The 18,478-nt window shown below is 42.2% G+C and overlaps 2 protein-coding genes across 2 annotated transcripts; one reads left to right on the forward strand and one right to left on the reverse strand.

Annotated features, from left to right (window-relative positions):
• Positions 1–52: 52 nt before the first annotated feature.
• On the reverse strand, positions 53–4,045 carry ckma (creatine kinase, muscle a). Its single transcript, XM_085798753.1, has 8 exons — positions 3,969–4,045; positions 2,657–2,864; positions 2,362–2,516; positions 2,110–2,242; positions 1,797–1,968; positions 1,566–1,689; positions 1,274–1,463; positions 53–547 (listed from the first exon to the last, which is right to left on the reverse strand). The coding sequence occupies exons 2-8, from the start codon at positions 2,847–2,849 to the stop codon at positions 369–371; spliced, it is 1,146 nt and encodes a 381-aa protein (XP_085654879.1). The 5' UTR covers positions 2,850–2,864; positions 3,969–4,045; the 3' UTR covers positions 53–368.
• An 8,793-nt stretch (positions 4,046–12,838) lies between these two features.
• Positions 12,839–17,887, forward strand: nccrp1 (P1, F-box associated domain containing). Its single transcript, XM_085796896.1, has 6 exons — positions 12,839–13,022; positions 14,874–14,954; positions 15,487–15,583; positions 15,677–15,772; positions 17,205–17,343; positions 17,436–17,887. Exons 1-6 carry the CDS (start codon positions 12,881–12,883, stop codon positions 17,580–17,582), a joined length of 702 nt encoding a protein of 233 aa, XP_085653022.1. The 5' UTR covers positions 12,839–12,880; the 3' UTR covers positions 17,583–17,887.
• Positions 17,888–18,478: the final 591 nt, after the last annotated feature.

An 18,478-nucleotide genomic window follows, 5' to 3' on the forward strand; every position in this document is an offset into this window, starting at 1 on the left:
GGGGGGTTTTTTTTGCAGTTTCTCAGGTTGCAACAGAAAGAGACCAGGATTGTTCATGGGGCACTTTTTTTATTGAGCAGTAAAAACGACCTCAATAACTGTTAACTTTTCATAATGAAAAGTAGGTGATACCACGTCGCTAGGTGAGCCCAGCTCAGTGGAGGCTGATCCCAGGATGTTACTAACCGACTCAGAAAAACGTGAAAAAAAAAGGATGAAAGATGGAGAAGGGGGAAAAAAGCTGGAAGGAGGAAAATGAGGTGAGCAGAGCTTAGAGTCTCTTGGTGAGCAGCTGTTTTGTCTGCATGCCCATCAGCTGGCTCGATTGCACATGAATGGTCATGAGAAAAACATGAGATTGTCCCTTTTTACTTCTGGGCAGGGATCATGCTGTCGATGGCCTCTCCCTTCTCCAGCTTCTTCTCCATCTCAACCATCAGCTTGACGCCATCAACCACCAGCTGGACCTGATCCACCTCGGAGGAGCCCAGACGGTCAGCGTTGGAGATGTCGAACACACCACCCACGGAGGCAGTGTCCACACCACCTGGAGAAGAGAAGATCCAGATCGCAGATTACACACGAGAGCTCAGACTCCTGTTGAGTCTCTGGAGCAATGGTTCTCAAAGTGGGGTCCGGGGACCCCCAGGGGTCCTTGAGAGGATTCAAGGGGGTCCCCGACTTTTTCTTGAAATTTGACCAGTTTTTTCTAGAATTTTTTTACTTTTTGTTTTTTGAGAAATTCTTACTACTTTTTTATTATTATATTTTTACTTCTTTTTTTTAGATTTTCTTTTTTTTTACTTTAAACTTTTTTGAGAAATTTTACCACTTTTTTCTAGAAAAGTTTTAACTTTATTTCATTTATTATTTTATTTTTTTAATCTTCCCACTTTTTTCTAGAATTTAAAAAAAAAACTTTTTTTTTTGGAGAATTTTTACCACTTTTTTCTAGAAATGTTCAAACATTTTTGGAGAAATTGTACTCCTTTTTTCCAGAAATTTCTCGACAAGATTTCCACAAATTCGCACCATTGGCCCTAATTTGAATGTATACACTGACTAAAAAAGTAACGTTCTTCAGTCTCAGAACAAATATTTGTGTATTTCTGGTGTTTGCTTCAAAATGTTGTCCAATGGGGGTCTAATTTGTGTGAATTCCTTGATCCTTGGTGTAAAACAGTTTGAGAACCACTGGTCTAGAGGGGAGCTTCCTGGATGAGCTACCAGCCAGGCTGATCCTTTGGTGTGTATGGAGAGTGTGTGTTCATACCTGTGCCACGCTTCTGCAGACGCAGCCTGGTGAGGATCTCCTCGAACTTGGCGTGTGTGCTCAGCTTGGGCAGCTTGACGTGGACACCACCACGCAGACCGGTTCCCAGGTTGGAGGGGCAGGTCAGGATGTAGCCGAGATGCTCGTTCCACATGAAACCGTGGTTGTGCTTCTTGAAGATGGCCTCAATCTGGCAGAAAAGAAAAAGGCAAAGTCAAAGGAAGGCCCAGCAACAATCCACAGTTTTCGCAGAGTAACACTTGACTTGTTTTCAATGTGTCAAACTATTAACCTTCTGCAGGCCAACGCAGAAACGCTTGAAGACCTCCCTCATGTTGCCACCCTTCTGCATGGAGATGACACGCAGATGATCCTCCTCGTTCACCCAGACCAAGAAGGTCTTGTTGTCGTTGTGCCTGGATGAAGATGAACAACATCAGCATACAACGCAGGAAACACACAAAGACACACAATGAAAAGTGTTTTCACAGCCCATCTGTGGACGTTTAAGGATCATACTCACATGATGCCTCTGCCGTCGGGCCAGTCACGGGCCATACCGGCGCAGGTCAGCAGGGGAGAGACGGGCTTGTCGAACAGGAAGTGATCGGCGATCAGCTGCTCCTGCTCGGCATCAGTCATGGACTTCAGGGGGTAGTACTTGCCCTTGAACTCACCATCCAGGCTGGTCAGAGCTGCAGATACAGACATGGTGTCAAGAGACCTCAACAGGAATCAGGAAGCCATTCACACCGTTTTCATTTCTAGTGTATTGTGTTGTATCAGACCTATAGTTTGCCATTATCTCACATCTATTCATGATATTTATTGCTCACCCTCAACGGACAGCTTCTCAATGTGTCTGCGCTCTCCACGGCTGTTGTGGGGGGGCAGGGTGAATCCCTTGATGCTACGGCCAGTACGGACACGGCTGGACAGAACATAGTTGGGGTCCAGGTCATCACCACCCTGAAAACGATAGATAAAAAGATAGAAAGTCAACGGAGGGAACTTAGTATCATCGGCCAGTTACCCACAATTCTTTGCTACAGCATGCATTCTCTTTGTTGAGAACTCGGGCACTGCACCTTCAGGTTCTCGAAGTTCAGGTCGGTCTTGTGCTTGTCAGTGGGCTTGTATCCACCATGACGGTCGGAGATGACGGGGTCCAGCAGATCCTTGAAGACCTCGTAGGACTCCTCATCACCAGCGACGCAGCCAACAGTCATGATGAAGGGGTGACCTGAAGACAAGGAGCAGGAGTTAGGGGATGATGGCTTCTGTGATAGTGATATAGGTATTCAATGGCGTGATTTTATTTACAACTAAACGTTAAATAAAAATATTTCTTCATCTAAACCGAAGAGTCTCTCTGAACCTCACCAGGGTTGTCGATACCGGTCTGGATGACGTCATCCAGGGTGTAGCCACTGGGTGTCTGCTTGTCCCTCATCTTGCCATACAGCTCCTTGGTCAGGACCTTGGCCATATGGTTGTTGTGCTTGGACAGGTCGGGGAACTCCTCCTCAACTTTGTAGTTGAGCTTGAAGTTGTTGTGGGTGTTTCCGAAAGGCATGATTGCTTTCTAACACTGCAAAGAATAGGGAAACACAAGGTTGAGCAAACTTGAAAATTCATCATCCAAGATATTTCCTCAGAGTGTGGAGGAATGGGATATTGTGCAAGACAGCTGCAGGGTTGAAGTGGTGTCAGCAGAGGAATCCTGGTAACAAGTGTTGCTCAGTTCTCAACAGCTCAGATGTCCAGATGAAATGGAGCAGGGGGGCGGAGAGCATGTGGGTATTTTTAGCATTAGGACATTGGACTGTTTGGACTTTCTTTAAAATGTCCTGAGCACGTACACATACCACTACAGCTCTCTTGGCACACACACACAGCCAGAGTGCATGTAATATGTTGACACATAAATTCACATGACTAAATCTCTGCTGCTCATGTTCTACTCTCTTAATCACCACTCACACCATCAAACACTTATTGGATCACTTACAGTTGTCACTATGCTGAACTCCTAACGGACAAGCTACAGATGGACCCCTCCCCCCACTCTATCCTTCATGATCATCTACAGGTATGTGCTTGGTACCTTCCTGAATTTGTTCCGTGCCTTAATCACCTGATCGCAGAAGAATTGTAACATGAAACGTGATCCATCCATGGTAACGAGCATTGTTGGTTCATCAAACTGATTAATTTCATTTTTGATGCAGTAACTGGTTTTCTAAGAACAATTGCAGTCTTAGCTTAATGCTAAAACCTGCATCTCACTCTTTACAGGCTACAATCAATTACCCAACACTCAGGGCCTTCAGACAGCCTGCCTCACATTTGTCACACTGTGAACCACCTGTCTACATAAATAACTGTCCACATGACACAACTGTAAGCAGAGAGTATGCTAATGCAAGTTAACAGTGCAACAACACTGCAGTTAATAATACAGTACAACATGCTCAGCCCTGCTTTTTCTTAATTGATTACAGTTTTACAAATTTCAGTGATCTCTGATACTCAGTAGCTATGTTTGATCAGAGGTGGACTCAGATGTCCATGGATTGTTGTGTATTTATCCAAACTATTCTTGTTAATAATTTGGATGGTTGTCCAAATCCACAGCAGTCTCCATATTTCCCTTTGTAACTGCACAAAAATCATTACTGTAATAGTAGTTTACCTGTACACCAGACAAGAACAGAGGTAACAGTCCTTGGGATCAGATCCTGTTCACCACAGCCAAAATAGGGGTCACCCGAGTCTAGAGGTCTCTGCTCCCTGTTTATATACCAGGCAAACTCTCAACCATTGGCCAGGCCATTTTAGTGCCTGCTGGGCCCTCATTGGCCAGAGCCCCTTTACTGATACTCATTTACATCTCAGTTATCCAAGACGGGTAGTCATCCAAGACCGCCCCTCACCCAGCCTTGTCCCATACATAGAACAAGTGGGAGAGGGTCTCTGAGAGGGGTCACAAAGTAGGGGGCAGTTGGAAAAAACTGCAAAAAGCTGAGTTTCACTTTTGAAAAACTTATCAGTGTTTGTGTCAGGCATGAAGGTTATGCAACTATGTGGATTAGCAGTGATGTTTTAGATGGGTGCTAATGGTCTCAACGGGATTGCTGACTGTTCCTCCTCTGCCATTAAGTGGACAATTGATTTATTCTGTAACATCTCAAGAGCCATTGAAAGACTTGCCATAAGGTTTAGTTTATACAATGTACACAGATTAGTTGTTATTTTTGAGTTCCAATATTGTTTCAAAAGTCCTAAACACTCATCCATTATCCATAATGTTAGAATTGGTATATTTGTGTTTAGTTTAGTTTTGTTTTCAACAGGTAACTGTCTTTACTGATAAAGCTGATTGGTGTAGTTATACTCAACAAGTACAGAATATAAAGAGCCAATATGTAGGCTATTCTTCGGAAGGCTTATTGTATTGGACAGTTTTTGGTGGTGGTAATGTTAATTTGTTTGCCTCAGTTGACCTGCTATGGAAACTACCTCCAACCAACCAACACTTAGCCCGGCTCTAATTGATATGCTTATTATCAGACATGGAATCTTGGATGAGGACAGACTGTCAATTAGACAGAATGTTTAGGATGAAAGATGATGCCATCTTTGATGTTAGCTTCATTAGCTTCATTAGCCCTGTGGTGCTCTCTCAAATATCTTGCACTATTTCACCAATGAAAACTTTTGTTAATTGTTTCAATCAAGTCTTCTGAAGATTTAAAGGAAATGTCTTTCATAATAAATAAATTACCCATTGGCATTGTTAAATCACATGAATAAAGTTGCATTGAACTGAAATAACAGCCATTTAAATGGGTATTCATAGGAACATTATCACCGGTGCTGTTCCAAGAGGAGAAGGGGGGCATCCTAATGAGAAGCCCAATCCGAGGGAGGTCCCAGAGAACTCTGACAAGCAGCTGACCGGCTCACACCTGCTTCTTCCAGTCCTCCGTATCATTACCCCCCACTGTCAACCAGCACGTAACACCCTCCCACCCTCCCCCATCAGAGAAACCCCACTCAGCCCTGCCCCACGTTAGCCAACTTCTAACCCTCTGCCTTAAATGCAAACAATCTTTGGTTGTCACTCTCATCTTCTAGTTTGTTTCCACGTCTTCTACTCTTGGTGCTGCCAAAGCCAAGAAGTGTAGGCGAGTGTTGTCTGGCCACGGTGCCCTTAGCATGAATTGAGACCTCGGCTCCTGTTACACAGCTGTCTGATGCCAGTCCCTTGAGTGGGTGGTTACCAAAATAGTCTCTGTGCAGGTCTCCACTATCGTTCCACTAGCAAATCATCCCCTTTTCCTCATGCAACACCTGTTTTATATTGCAAGTATGTTATTGAAGCACACACAAAGTACGCAGATTTTGCTACACAAGACTCACAATCTTACTTGCACTTGTGGTTTATATGTAAGTAAGCAATACTGTACTGATCTTTCACCCAGAGCAATTAAATAGTGACAGTCTGGATTAGTTATGCAACAGGGTGGTGTTTTGATGCATGTGCTGCACAAGAAATTGAAGCCCCCACATAAATATCCACACGTCACAGTCACAGCTTGGACATTTGTTGAATGAGGGCAACTCAATTGCATTGTCATCACAAAATGGACATTTTAGTGGCACATTATTTTGCAGATGGTTGAATGACAGACATTTTTTTGGCCTTTTATTGACAGAATAGAAGCGAGAGCTGGGTAAGGTGGGGAGAGAGACTGGGGGAGGTGGAACCAATCCAGATCACTGCATTGGGCAATGCCAATACGGGATATCGTTTCATTTCTGAAACTGAAGACAGCTGAGTACACAGACAGTTTCTGTCCTCTTATGTATCTGTGTTGGTTGAAGGAAGTGAAGCCTTGCAGGACATTTTATTGAAACACATACAGCTTGACCCTCCATACCAACTGCACTGACCTGTGTTAGAATAGCACAGTGTCAAGCTGCAGCTGTGTGGAGTGCTGGGTTTGAGCAAGTTATGTCACGCCGGTCAGGAATAGTGGAAATTACCCATTTCAGCTCCTGTGCCAGGAGCAGGGAGACCCGTCGGTGGCTCCATCATCGTCAGTGAAACCTGATTGGAAAAGGTAATATCAGTTGTTTGTCAATCAAACACAATGACGTAGCAAGCCTCTATAAATAGCTCCTTTATGACAGGCTATCAGGCTTCTCTCGCACATTAAACTCTACACCTGTTCACTGAGAACCTGCTACACATCATGCACACACAACACTGGATATAAGGAGCAACACTTAGATTTAAAGGAAGTTTACTGCTTCTTCAACCCTGACAGTGTGCTCAGAGGAAAACTAATGGCTACCTCCTGCAGGCCTGAGGTGGATACTTGTAGTTGCAAGTGTGTGTTGAAGTGTCGGAGGTTGGTCTTCCTCCATTGAAATCGTAGCCACATGGGTCACGTGTGCATAGTGTGGTCAGGGGGTGGCTATAATTATACTAGGCTGCACCCTGTCAAACAGTAGCCCCCACCCACCCATGACCCTTATTCAATTTCATCGAGTCAGTTCTCCTTCCATCGCAGACTTGACCAGGTTTCTCCAAGCTTCCACTAAATCTTCTGTTTACTTTTGCTGAAATATTACTTCAGCTGCCTCAAATCTCAAATGGTTAATTGCTCCTTGGATGAAATAATAGTCATTTATTATCTCCTGTACATTGAATGCAGATTTTTTTTTTACTTTGCTGCAGACTAAGAATTCAGGTCAACTCAACACATCATCAACAACAGTGTGCTCTAGTTGCAAAATGTGTATTTAAGCGTATTAAATAAGTATCAGTGCATCTGAATGAAAAAGGTCGACGTTCCAGGGGCTTTGCAAACATTATGTAACTGTAATTCATTGCACATGTGATGCGATTGGAAATGACACACCGTACTGTGTCATTTGCCATGTGTCTACACCTGACATGCATCTGTTCCATCCACCCCTGGCTCACAGCCAAGAACACAGAGAACATATGCATGTTATATATATATACAGTGGCAAGAAAAAGTATGTGAACCAAAGCAGCCCCAAACAATGATGCTCCCTCCACCGTACTTCACAATTGGGATGATATTTACATGCTGCTATAGAGCCATTTTTACACAAAAAAATTAAATTAATCCCATTAGTGTTGTGGAGTGGCAAACTTCAGGCCTGCAATGGAAAGCAAAGCAATTAATGCAGAAAACTAGGAAATTCCAAAGGGTTCACATACTTTTTCTTGGGACTGTACAAGACAGAGTTGTTTTCGAGGTAAATACAGAGACTGCTTGCTGAAAAACTGTCCCTGAACGCAACTCACATCAGCAGTTTTGCATGAATTTACCTCTAAAACAACTTGTTCCGTTATTATCTCATAGCGTGGTGAATGTGCAGGTCACAACTTGTCCACGAAAGTGTTTTGGAGTTGTTGGATTGTGTATTTGATGAGTTTGATGAAAAAGAGAAAAATAGCTTACACTGACAAATAAAGGCCATGACTATAGCGATTATGGCAATGGGCCAATTGCCAAAATGTTGAACTATCCCTTTAGTCTCCATGCAAAATTGCCACACCCACTGAGTCCACATCAGAGGGTTTTTTTTAAACACCTGTCCTTACAGAAGCACATGTCCAACAATTGGCAGTTACTGAATGTCTGTTACGTAATCTTCCACTATGCTGTCCTATATTTCCAGCGCGGCCCGTGGCCTCGGAGAGCTTTGTCTGTCAGTTGACCACAGCAGCAGCAGCAGCTCTGTCTTCAGACACTGAGTCTCTCTCTCCCTGTTGCTGCTCTCACTCTCAGCCAATCAGGAACCCTGCTGGCTTCAGGTCCTTCATATGTATGCCAGCAGCAGGTGAACTATAAATCTTCCACAACATAAGAAGACATAGTTCAGAGGTCGTACAGGTGAAGCTATATCTGCTGCTTCCAACTGGTTTCTGGCGCCGATTTGAGTCACTGGAGCATCACATGCCTATAAACCTCTCCCTGTTTGTAAACTTTATTCAAGATCCTCACGGAGATTCTCAGCCAGCTGGGAAGCACAGTCTTGAACACACACTATCTGGGTCGTTGCTTTTCCGGGACGCGGCCTCCTGAACTCCGCCCCTCAACGTCGCTCGCAGTAAATGACAAGAGATGTGAGTGGAGAGTGGAGTGTGGAGGGAGCTGCAGCTGCAGCGTCGCTGCTGTGAAGGAGATCCATAGGAGAAGCTGAGTATGAAGCAGTGGGAGGGAGAACAGGTAACACTGTGCCAAAGCTGTTGTAGAACAGGTTGAACTCATCGGTCTTGTCGTCATCTGTCTCTGCTTCTCATTGTAGCCACTGATGCTTTTCATCTTCTTCATGTGTCTGGTTCTTGCTGCCATAATTTACTTGTGATTTCATCAGGACTGGTCCTGGTCCTGGTCCTTCAAAGACTCTCTAGCCTCTGGGCTCCTGCTCCTGAATGAGCAGGTTTATGCAGCCTGCCTCAGTACACAGGGTTTCTAGAAACGCTGAAGGATTATTATCTGATATGCCAAGTGGTGGTGGAAGTGAAGCAGTGGAAGTCTCCTTGAGATTTTCATTCAACAGATCAAGTGTCTTTATTTTCCTCTGGTGTGACAGTAAGTAGAGAGACAGAGAAGAGCCAGTCAGGTGCCAGGTCATTGTGCAGTCTGAACTCTTCCAGTCTGATGGATAACATCACATCACATGTGACTACAAGCGCCACATATTGGAATGCAAACAACAATGTTGACGATGTGAAATAATTCCCTTAGTACTGTACGTAAAGACTGAGACTGACAGTGTTGTAGTTAATTTTCATTAATATGTACTTAATATATGTATTTTGCATGATAAATACAATATATGTTGACTCTTTAAACCAATCTTTATCTGGAAAAGATAACATTTTTATCTGTAAAAGAGTTGAATTTATGTGGGAATAAAACTGGATGATGCCCTCTTTTTCTGGAATGTGAGTCATCTGTATCTATGTCCTGATGGCAAAATACTGTAGTGACCATCAGGACGCAGACCATGTAGAGAAAGATGTCGTAAGCAGGATTAAGCAGAGGTGTGTGTACCCTCAGTGACAGGACAAACTGAGGGTACTAAATGCAAAATGTGCCTTTGTAATGGCTGAGAGCAATAAAGGACTTACACACCGAAGACCTGCCCATATAGGCCCATGTGACAGACCCTCCACTTGAACAAGTTCACTTTCAAAGCATTTAAAGATCCTGTAAAGCAAATGTGCAGTTTTGCTTGTAAAAACATCAAACTGGTCCAAAGCCAGTAATGATGGTAATAATGATGATGAGGTTTTACAATGTCAGTCCACTATTGAAAAAATAGTTTTTACATTTTTGACCCCAGGAATGGTAAGCAGATGCTAATGGGGATCTTAATAAACATAAACATTAACATAAACATTGAGCTGATGAAACCCCATAATGTGTGTGACAGTCTGTATGCTATGAAAGCTGTAAAACATGTTTGACTAATGCAGTATTCAGCTTGGTAGGCACATTGACCTGTGTGACAGGTTACAGTAGACTTCCCTTAAAGAAACCACTCCCAGGTACAGTAGAAACAACACGAGGAACAAAGATTACACATGATTACAGGTTGGTAGCTGTCATTGTATTTATGTAAATATTCATCTGCACATCTGTAGGTAAATATTTTTTTTCTGTGACTTTCCAATAATTTTTTTTTGACATTTTACTCTCTCTTTGGAGAAATTTGTCTTGGACACAAGAGAGAAAATGATGTCTATTCACATGTAACACATAGCACAAAACATATATCCATATACAGTATATCAACATAAAACACAACAACATAGAAACATAGCACCAGATATCCAGTCCATCCATCTCACAAACCCCACACACACACACACACTCTCCTTTTGAACTTTGCACTCCCCTTGTCCTATTGCACAAGCAGCATTCTGTTGCACTCCACTGTTCCGCAACTTAATTTTGCAACTTTCTGTTGTATGTGTCATCAGTCAGCTGCTGCAACAAACGTTTTTACAGGATACAGAACATGCATCTACTGTGCTCAGTCAGTTCAGGCTTAGAACAGTATGTCTGCTGCAAGAAGGTGTTTCCTAGTGAGTGCAGGTTTCCTCCACCAGGTGGAGACATTTCACACACCGCTCCTCATCAGTGAGGCATCAGCAGCACTGAGCTCCTGTGGGTGCAGATCACAGACAGACGGACCTGGTCCCCTTACACCATATCACCTGTGAAGAATGCACAGCACATCTCCTGGATGAGGAGAGCACACCTCCACCACCACACAGAAAGAACAGAGCACCAGGACCTGACAAGACCTCACAACACATAAGAGCAGCAGCCCATCTCCATAGACTCCTCTCCCTGCTGGATTCTGACAAGAGGTTTTGCAGCATTTGCAGCAGAACAGCAATATTGTGCAAAAGCTTCTTTCCCAAAGCAATCATACTCATGATGGACTGATGGATCAAACTTTGAACTGTTTCACTGCTGTAATACTTAATTTATCATTCATTATCCAAAAGAGCAATATACTACTTTTTTATTGCATATTTTTATTGCAAAAGGGCTGGTTTACATGTCAAGACCTATAGCGACACCATGTTGGACCTTATTATTATTGATTATTAACAGTTTAGAAATTTCCCATGAAACAGGGAATAGGCTAAGATCAGTGCCCATCTCAGTGTAGTTACTGTAATGTATATCTGCTCTCTCTGGCATATTTCTGGAGCTCTATACAAAAGGGCATCTTGTGTTGTTTGCCCAGTCAGACAGTTTTGGAAGTGATGCAGAGTCAGGGCACTACATGTGACACATTGTAGCCTACCTAGCTACAGTAGCTTCTAGCATGGTAAAAAAAAAAAAAAAAAAAGCACCACTAAATGCACATGGTGATAATAATAATAATAATAATAATAATAATAATAATAATAATAATAATAATAATACATACATACATGGTGATGAACCATACAGACATCAAATTCCCTAAGAAGGTAAATTGTCCCTAAGAAATAAATGCAGTCATATGTCATCCAATATTGGTGCAGCATCCTCAGTAGCCTATAGTTCTGTCTTCTTAACTTAACAACAGAAAGGCTGTTTTTTTTGACATGTTAGTTAAAGTTACAGCAGCAACTAAAAGTTTGCATGATGGATCCAAAAAAAAAAAAGTACTGTGCTAAGGTTTTCTTTATAAATTTCAAATGTTTACATTCAGACATAAAGCTGCTTTTCAGACGACAAGCCTCAACTCAAAGCTACAGGCACCGACACAGTCTAAAGGTCAGGCCGTTATTGTTCCTATATTGTAGTAGAGGGGCAAAGAGCTTCAGAAAGACACAACATGAGCTGACAGACAGGTGAGTTATCTGCCAGGGTGTGGGTGTGCTGCTCTGTGGAGTCTGACTAACTGGACTATTTATAAGCTCCTTCAGGGATTCAGTCAAGGATTCAAGGATGTTTATTGTCCATTGTATATACAGTGAAACCTCCATTTTGAAGTAGCAAGTCAGAGGACTGAAAACAAATTGACACAAGATGAAGATTAAAAAAAGATAAAACAACATTAAATAAACTATAAATAGACAGATTAATAAATAAATAATACATTGATAATGAGCTACAGTAGCATACAGTAGAACTGAACTACTGACGTGGTTAACAAAACTGAACAGAAGCAGTGATTTAGAAGAGAGTGAAAACATTGCGCACTGCATTAAGATGAGACTTTCTGAGTGAGTGAGTGAGTGAGTGAGTGAGTGAGTGAGTGAGTGAGTGAGTGAGTGAGTGAGTGAGTGACAAATGCATGTCTTTGTTTAACCTCTCGTTATCCAGCAGTATTATCCTTATGTGGTTAATGAATAAGAACGTAGTAAAAGGAAAAGGGGAAGAAGAAAAACAAGAAGAGGAAGAAAAATGTTAAATGTTGTCTTGCAAATATAATTTCCTGTCTAACTGAAAATCTACTTTTTGTAGGAATGTATTTCAAAGCATACTAGGCCTATAAACATGACAATGATCCAAGATGATATGGAGAAGACTGGGGAGGTTTCTTGAGCACAAAGTCAGAGTTCCTTTTTTTTTTTAAACATATCTGTGTTGGTTTTTGTTACAACAACATCCAACAATTTAAACATACAGTATGGCAGTAATGAAAATAATAATAGGCTACAGAAAAGGTAAATAAATTAAATGCCCTAATAAAATAAATAAACCAACAAATTCAACAAATTACTGAGCACAAAGTCAGAATCCTAAAATTAAAGTGACATTTGAGACTTTCTTCACACATATCCCTACATTGATGACTGTCATACATAGTAAAACCCCTCAGCTCCACTCTACTGCCTCCCTGTGCTGCCCTCTGGTGTAAAACCCCTCAGCTCCACTCTACTGCCCCCCTGTGCTGCCCTCTGGTGTAAAACCACTCTGCTCCTGTCGCTTTAAGAGGCCGGAGAGGCGCGTGCGTTGCAACGCCGGGGTGTGGCTCCATCTACGTGCTGCATTAAAGGTCTTTCTAAAGTTCCGGGATGAATCAGTGTGAGAAAGCAGCATGTCTGCCTCAGAGTTCAGGGCTAAGTGTGAGGCGGACTGGGGTCTGCAGGGCGCCCCGACGCCCCCCGGTCTGGACTGGAAGCAGGTCTACGAGGCCAAGCCGCTGCGGAGGAACTTCCTGAAGAACCCCGCGCCTCACGGTAACACTTCTGTTCCCGTGGTGTTTCTCCTGTTGGGACAGCTGGACGGCGGTAGTCTTAGATTGCAGGTAGACTGATCCACATCTGCAGCAGGTGTGAGCCGTCTCCTGTTCTGATCCTGCAGCGGACTGATCCTGGAGCGGTTTCATCCTGAGGATCTTACAGATCGGTTTCATCCTGAGGATCTGCTCCAGGATCAGTCCACTGTAGCTCTACTGTAACTGAACACACCTAGAATCTGACTCATCAGGGACTTTGGACCCGATCCTCAGGAAAGTTCAGTGTGTCCACACACCTGTGGCTGGTTCATGCAGCCTCTTGTCTCTGATGCAGAGAAGCATTAACTCACCTCTACATACAACAGACTTCCACTGCTTGTCATAATATCAGTTATAGCCTAATTATGCTTCTGTAAACCCTCTGGAACACTACACATCTTTATTTATCTCCACCACTCTGACTCCTGACAGAAAATCAGAAGCATCTAAAAGTTTTAATTTGTCCAAGTGTGAAAAGGTCAATAGTGCGTGTGAGATGGGAAATGAAGAATGATGATGATGATGATGTGTTGACCAGTCATGAGAAAGTGGTGAAGGATCATTGTAGGTCTGTTATATTTAAATCTCTTTATTCTTATGTGTATTTCCTATGACAGGAAGAGGGGAAGTACAAGTGCAAATTCTTTCTAAAAACTCAGCTTTTTAATCTGGCTTCTGAGGTGTATTTAAGTCCGTCTAATTTCTGTTCTTAGATTTTCAAGTTTTATTTATCACATATTTTATTTCTTTTGACACTGACATTGTTGACAATGTTCTGTATAATAACTTTGCACGTGAAAGCGAATATTATTATCATCATTACTTTACTCTGTCAGACAAAGAATGTTTAGTAAGGTATAGACACAAAAAATTAATTTGTGTGGCTGGAAGACGTGGAGTGGAGAAGCTAAAGCGTCTTTTTCAGTTTGATAAACAATATTTACATTTTCTTCGTATCTCGAAAAGGCCTGGGCAATGAGAAGAAGATCAGTCTTCAGTTGGTTACAGTATGTATGGTTCACACGTACGTTTGTAGTTTTTGATGTTCTTAGTAAATGTGTCTTTTAATCCCATATGGGATGGGCCATAGTAATATTCAGACATTGCAACTGACCCCAGACCTGGGGATAGTTGCAACACGGATCAGGGACGGTTGGTTGCAACATATTAAAAACGCATTAAATTTCACTGATTAACTTTTTATTTTTGTCTCAGTAAGCATAGTATTCCTAAAATGTGCATTGTCTTAGAATAATACTAGTATTATTTAGTTATTTAGTAATATTTATCAGAGAACAGTTGGAGTTTTGTTTTGCGTAAAACATAGGCCTTGATGTGCAGAAGTTACTGTGGTGTCAAAACTCAATAGCTTGGTGTGCAACAAGAAGAATGGAACAATTTGCAATAGAAAAACTCTACTTTTGGATGATTTATTCACTGTATGACATCACAATAAATTAACTTTTCTCCAATTTTCATAGGACAATATATGTGGCTACTTTTGTCCCATAGAACAAGATACAACTAGATTCATCCATTCATACTTTAAGACCTAAACTAAGTCACTAACGCCAAGGAGCTCTATAAACATGATGATGGACTGTGCCACTGTTGTGAAGTAATCCTGCTGTTTACTCTGCTGATGTCTGTGTCAAGCTGCAGAGTGCTGAGAAATGAGCTGACTGACTGAAATGTGTGTTTTCCACACACAGACACACCCAGTTTGTCAGATTCTCTGTCTTTGTGACTTTCTCAGTGACTCAGTAGGTGTGGCTGCGTTGAACAATCACCACTGTGTCCTCCTCTCCCACAGGGCTGAGTAAAGACACCCCCCCACCCGAGGCCGACCTGCCTGAGGTGCCGGATCGTGGACCTCCACGTTCCCAGCCTGATGGTGAGAGACGGAATCAAACCTGGGTTGTTTGTTTGTTTGTTTGTCTTTGTTTTAACTTTATTTTGCAGTTTTTCATTAACAAACATACAACTTACACGAAAAGAAATGTACCCCCTCCCCATGGCATACACATCAAGTCTCCTGTCATAATGTAGATCACAGATACACAGTAGAATTGTATTTTAAATGATTCTTAGGTGGTGGGAAAGGAAATGAGGGAAACTTTTCTTTGAAGAAATCTAAAATAATGCGATCTGGGTATATTGTGGTCAATTTCAAGTGTTTCAAATGAATTAAATATCCGGCTACAAATCACAGAAGAATATCAACCCATTTCTATACCAACACTGAAATGCATTGTCGAACCCAGATGGAAGAAAAAAGGTGGTTATCTGCCACTGGGAAATACCTGCTATACTGCTTTACAGTAAATCGAAAATCGAAATGTCTCCTAAACTGTAACCATATCCTCTGACAACCGGGTTTGTGAACTCTACTACAGTTACAATCAAGCTAAGCTCTGAATTCACAGGTGACTTCAGCGGCTGGACCACCAGCGTGGAAGTCCTCCCGTATGACTCGAGTGGCGTCCCAGCCGGTGCTGTGATCTGTGCTCTGCCTCAGTTCAGGTAAGTTGCTGCTGAGAGTCAGACGTATACGCAGGGTCGGTCCCATACGATGAGCGTGATGTGGTGGACCTGAACGTGTCCTGTTGTCCTCAGCTGGTTCTCCATGGAGCAGACGGTGGACCTGAAGGCAGAGGGACTGTGGGAGGAGCTGCTGGATGAGTTTCAGCCTGAAATCGTTGTTCAAGACTGGTGAGTCGGTTAGCACCTCCCACCTCCATGCACGATTCATTATCGCTGCAGCCTTATCAGCTCGGTTGGTGCACATACAGTATACGTACTGTACTGTATATAGTACAAGTTTTACAGTGTATGCCTGTGTAGGTGGAGTGTGGGTTTGTCAGTGATTGTATGGATGACGTGTGGTGTTCAGGTTGCCTAGGTGTAACGATTATGTCCAGACAGTGGTGTTACGATTTGACCTGCCTTTGACTCATGTAGCTGTTTTAGCTTAGCATCAAAGTGCTAATCCTCTTTGACAGCACCAAGAAACTAAGTCATAAAGGAACTTAATTTGTCAGTCAATTATTGCACCACCATGTGACTATATGGGATCATATTTCTGTGAAGCCTTTTACACATTATTTGTAGTAATTTGATCAATTTCTCGGGTCTCTGGCTCATTCCACATCTCTGCAAATAGAGTTGGCAGATATTGATGAATGGGCCACACCCACTTTCATCTATCAATAGATGTTGATACTTGCACTCAGATCATAAATTTGCCCTTTAGATTTTGAGGTAGACATAATTTGGTATTTGTGGCGACCCCTGTATGGATCAGACTTAACAAAGATATTTTCGCTGATGGCATCAATGCTTTTCAACCAATCTTGCTCATTTAAAGAATTAGATTGAATGGAATTAGAATCTGTATTTTAGTCTAGAATAGATAGATAGATAGATAGATAGATAGATAGATAGATAGATAGATAGATAGATAGATAGATAGATAGATAGATAGATAGATAGATAGATAGATAGATAGATAGATAGATAGATAGATAGATAGATTTTTAGGGGAAAGCATGGCACAAAATAAATCACAGAAACACTAAAAATACATAAAACACATACTGTTTAAAAACACTATAAATTCCATGTAAGAAAGTGTGTCTGTTGTAACTCCTTGCACATTTTCTGGAGTAGAGTGCATATAAATTAATCAGAGGGAGGCATTGTACAGCTGTATTGTGCTGGGTATGAATGGGGTTTTTGTAGCGCTCTCAGCAGCAGGGGTTTACCACATTTGGTTTAGCTATTTTCAAAAATGATTAAGTTCTATTTGTTTTACTGTAGGCAGATTATAATACTCCAGTTGTCTTTTTGTAGAGCACTTTGAGCTGGACTTGTGTGTCAGATTTCAAATCAAGCAGTGCATTTTGAAACCTGATGCACAGCCTCTCCAGTCACCTGGCTGAGATCCATCTTTCTATCTCAATAAACCTGAGCTTCGTTAGAACCCCGACTAGTTGCAGCCTGTAGAACTGTTACTAAGCAAGTTAACAGGAAATTACTCACTTGTAAACTAAACTGTCAGCCAGTAAGATAAGTGGATTAGTTAGAATCCATTGTGCTGCCATCGTTGTATAAAACTGCTGAACTCCATCTGACTGTGCCTCAGGTATGAGGAGAGTCAGCTGCATGAGTCCATCTACCAGCTGCATGTGAAGCTGCTGGGTGCAGACCAGAGCACCGTCATCTCCGAGCACTCAGCCAGCCCCACCGAGGACCTCAGCACCTACTCACACACCTGGAAGGAGGTGAGGGACCCGGTCCGCTGACAGGTAACGGTGGTTACGGTGGTCTGCTTCCATCCAGCTCTCTGACTGCATGTCTCTGTGTCGGCCTGCAGGTGGCGCACGTGTTCTCTGGCTACGGACCCGGGGTGAGATACGTCCACTTCCTGCACCGCGTGAAGAACAGCTTCCTGAACGGCTTCTGGCAAACACGGTTCACTGGCAGCTCGGTGACTGTCAGACCAGTCAAAACCAGCTCCTGAGTCACATCTGCTGTCACACTCTAACTAAACCAAACCAAACCAAACTACATGTGATCAACCTGAAGACAAACGATGCGTCAAACCAGTTCTTACTGGTTTGATTTAAGTGCACTTACTTTCTTTTACTTTTCTTTCTTATGCTGAGTGTTAAGAGTGAGAAATTTTACATTTGTTTTAGAGAGATTAGAGATTATATACTGGTGTATAATCATGCTAATGTGCCTTTCACCAAAATGTTCACCGCACTTTGGTTGATCTGGTTGTTTTAGGTGTGCCACATAATTAAAGCGGATTTCATGATAAAATTCAGTGGATTCATTCTTTTAAGGCGTTATTGTCTGAAAAACACTGAGCAGCAATCACTTCTGGTGCATTTAGTCTAATGGTGAATATTATTTCCAGTATGCAAATCAACAGAGACGACCCCTGCTTCCTTTGACAGTAATAACACAGTGGGGATCTGGTTTCAGTGAAATTCCTCCCTTCAATCGGATTAAACCATAAAGCCACAGTAAGTCTATCAAGTCTACAGCCGCTTGTCCCATCCATTGATTTGTTTTCTCATTTAGTTACATTTAAACACAAGAAAGTGAATGAACACTACTTCATTCACTGTCTAACTGATAAACCCTTTCTTAGACTTAATTAATGCCTGATAAATCGTTCACTAACAATTTATTAAAGGGATAGTTCAACATTTTGGCAAATTGGCCCATTGCCATAATCCCTAAAGTTTTAGGAGTAGGTTTGTTTCCTTAAATTGTCGGTGCAAGCTATTTTTAGAACGGCGGAGCAGAGCTGCGAGCTGTTCAGAGCTACGCTACGGAGGCTAATGGGATATCTTCATCAAATAGACAAATACACAATCCAACAACTCCAAAACGCTCTCATGGACA

Source organism: Trachurus japonicus, chromosome 14 (assembly GCF_045865225.1).
Source record: "Trachurus japonicus isolate A0001 chromosome 14, Traja_1.0".
Lineage (NCBI taxonomy): Eukaryota > Metazoa > Chordata > Actinopteri > Carangiformes > Carangidae > Trachurus > Trachurus japonicus.

Excerpts from the sequence above, each read along its gene's own strand:
- nccrp1 (XM_085796896.1), top strand. The coding sequence starts at position 12,881 with ATGTCTGCCTCAGAGTTCAGGGCTAAGTGTGAGGCGGACTGGGGTCTG. Across the intron at positions 14,955-15,486 it reads TCCACGTTCCCAGCCTGATG|GTGACTTCAGCGGCTGGACC; the intron begins GTGAGAGACGGA and ends CTGAATTCACAG. Across the intron at positions 15,584-15,676 it reads TGTGCTCTGCCTCAGTTCAG|CTGGTTCTCCATGGAGCAGA; the intron begins GTAAGTTGCTGC and ends TGTTGTCCTCAG.
- ckma (XM_085798753.1), bottom strand. The coding sequence starts at position 2,849 with ATGCCTTTCGGAAACACCCACAACAACTTCAAGCTCAACTACAAAGTT. Across the intron at positions 1,464-1,565 it reads TCTGCGTTGGCCTGCAGAAG|ATTGAGGCCATCTTCAAGAA; the intron begins GTTAATAGTTTG and ends CTTTTCTGCCAG. Across the intron at positions 548-1,273 it reads TCTGCAGAAGCGTGGCACAG|GTGGTGTGGACACTGCCTCC; the intron begins GTATGAACACAC and ends TCTCTTCTCCAG.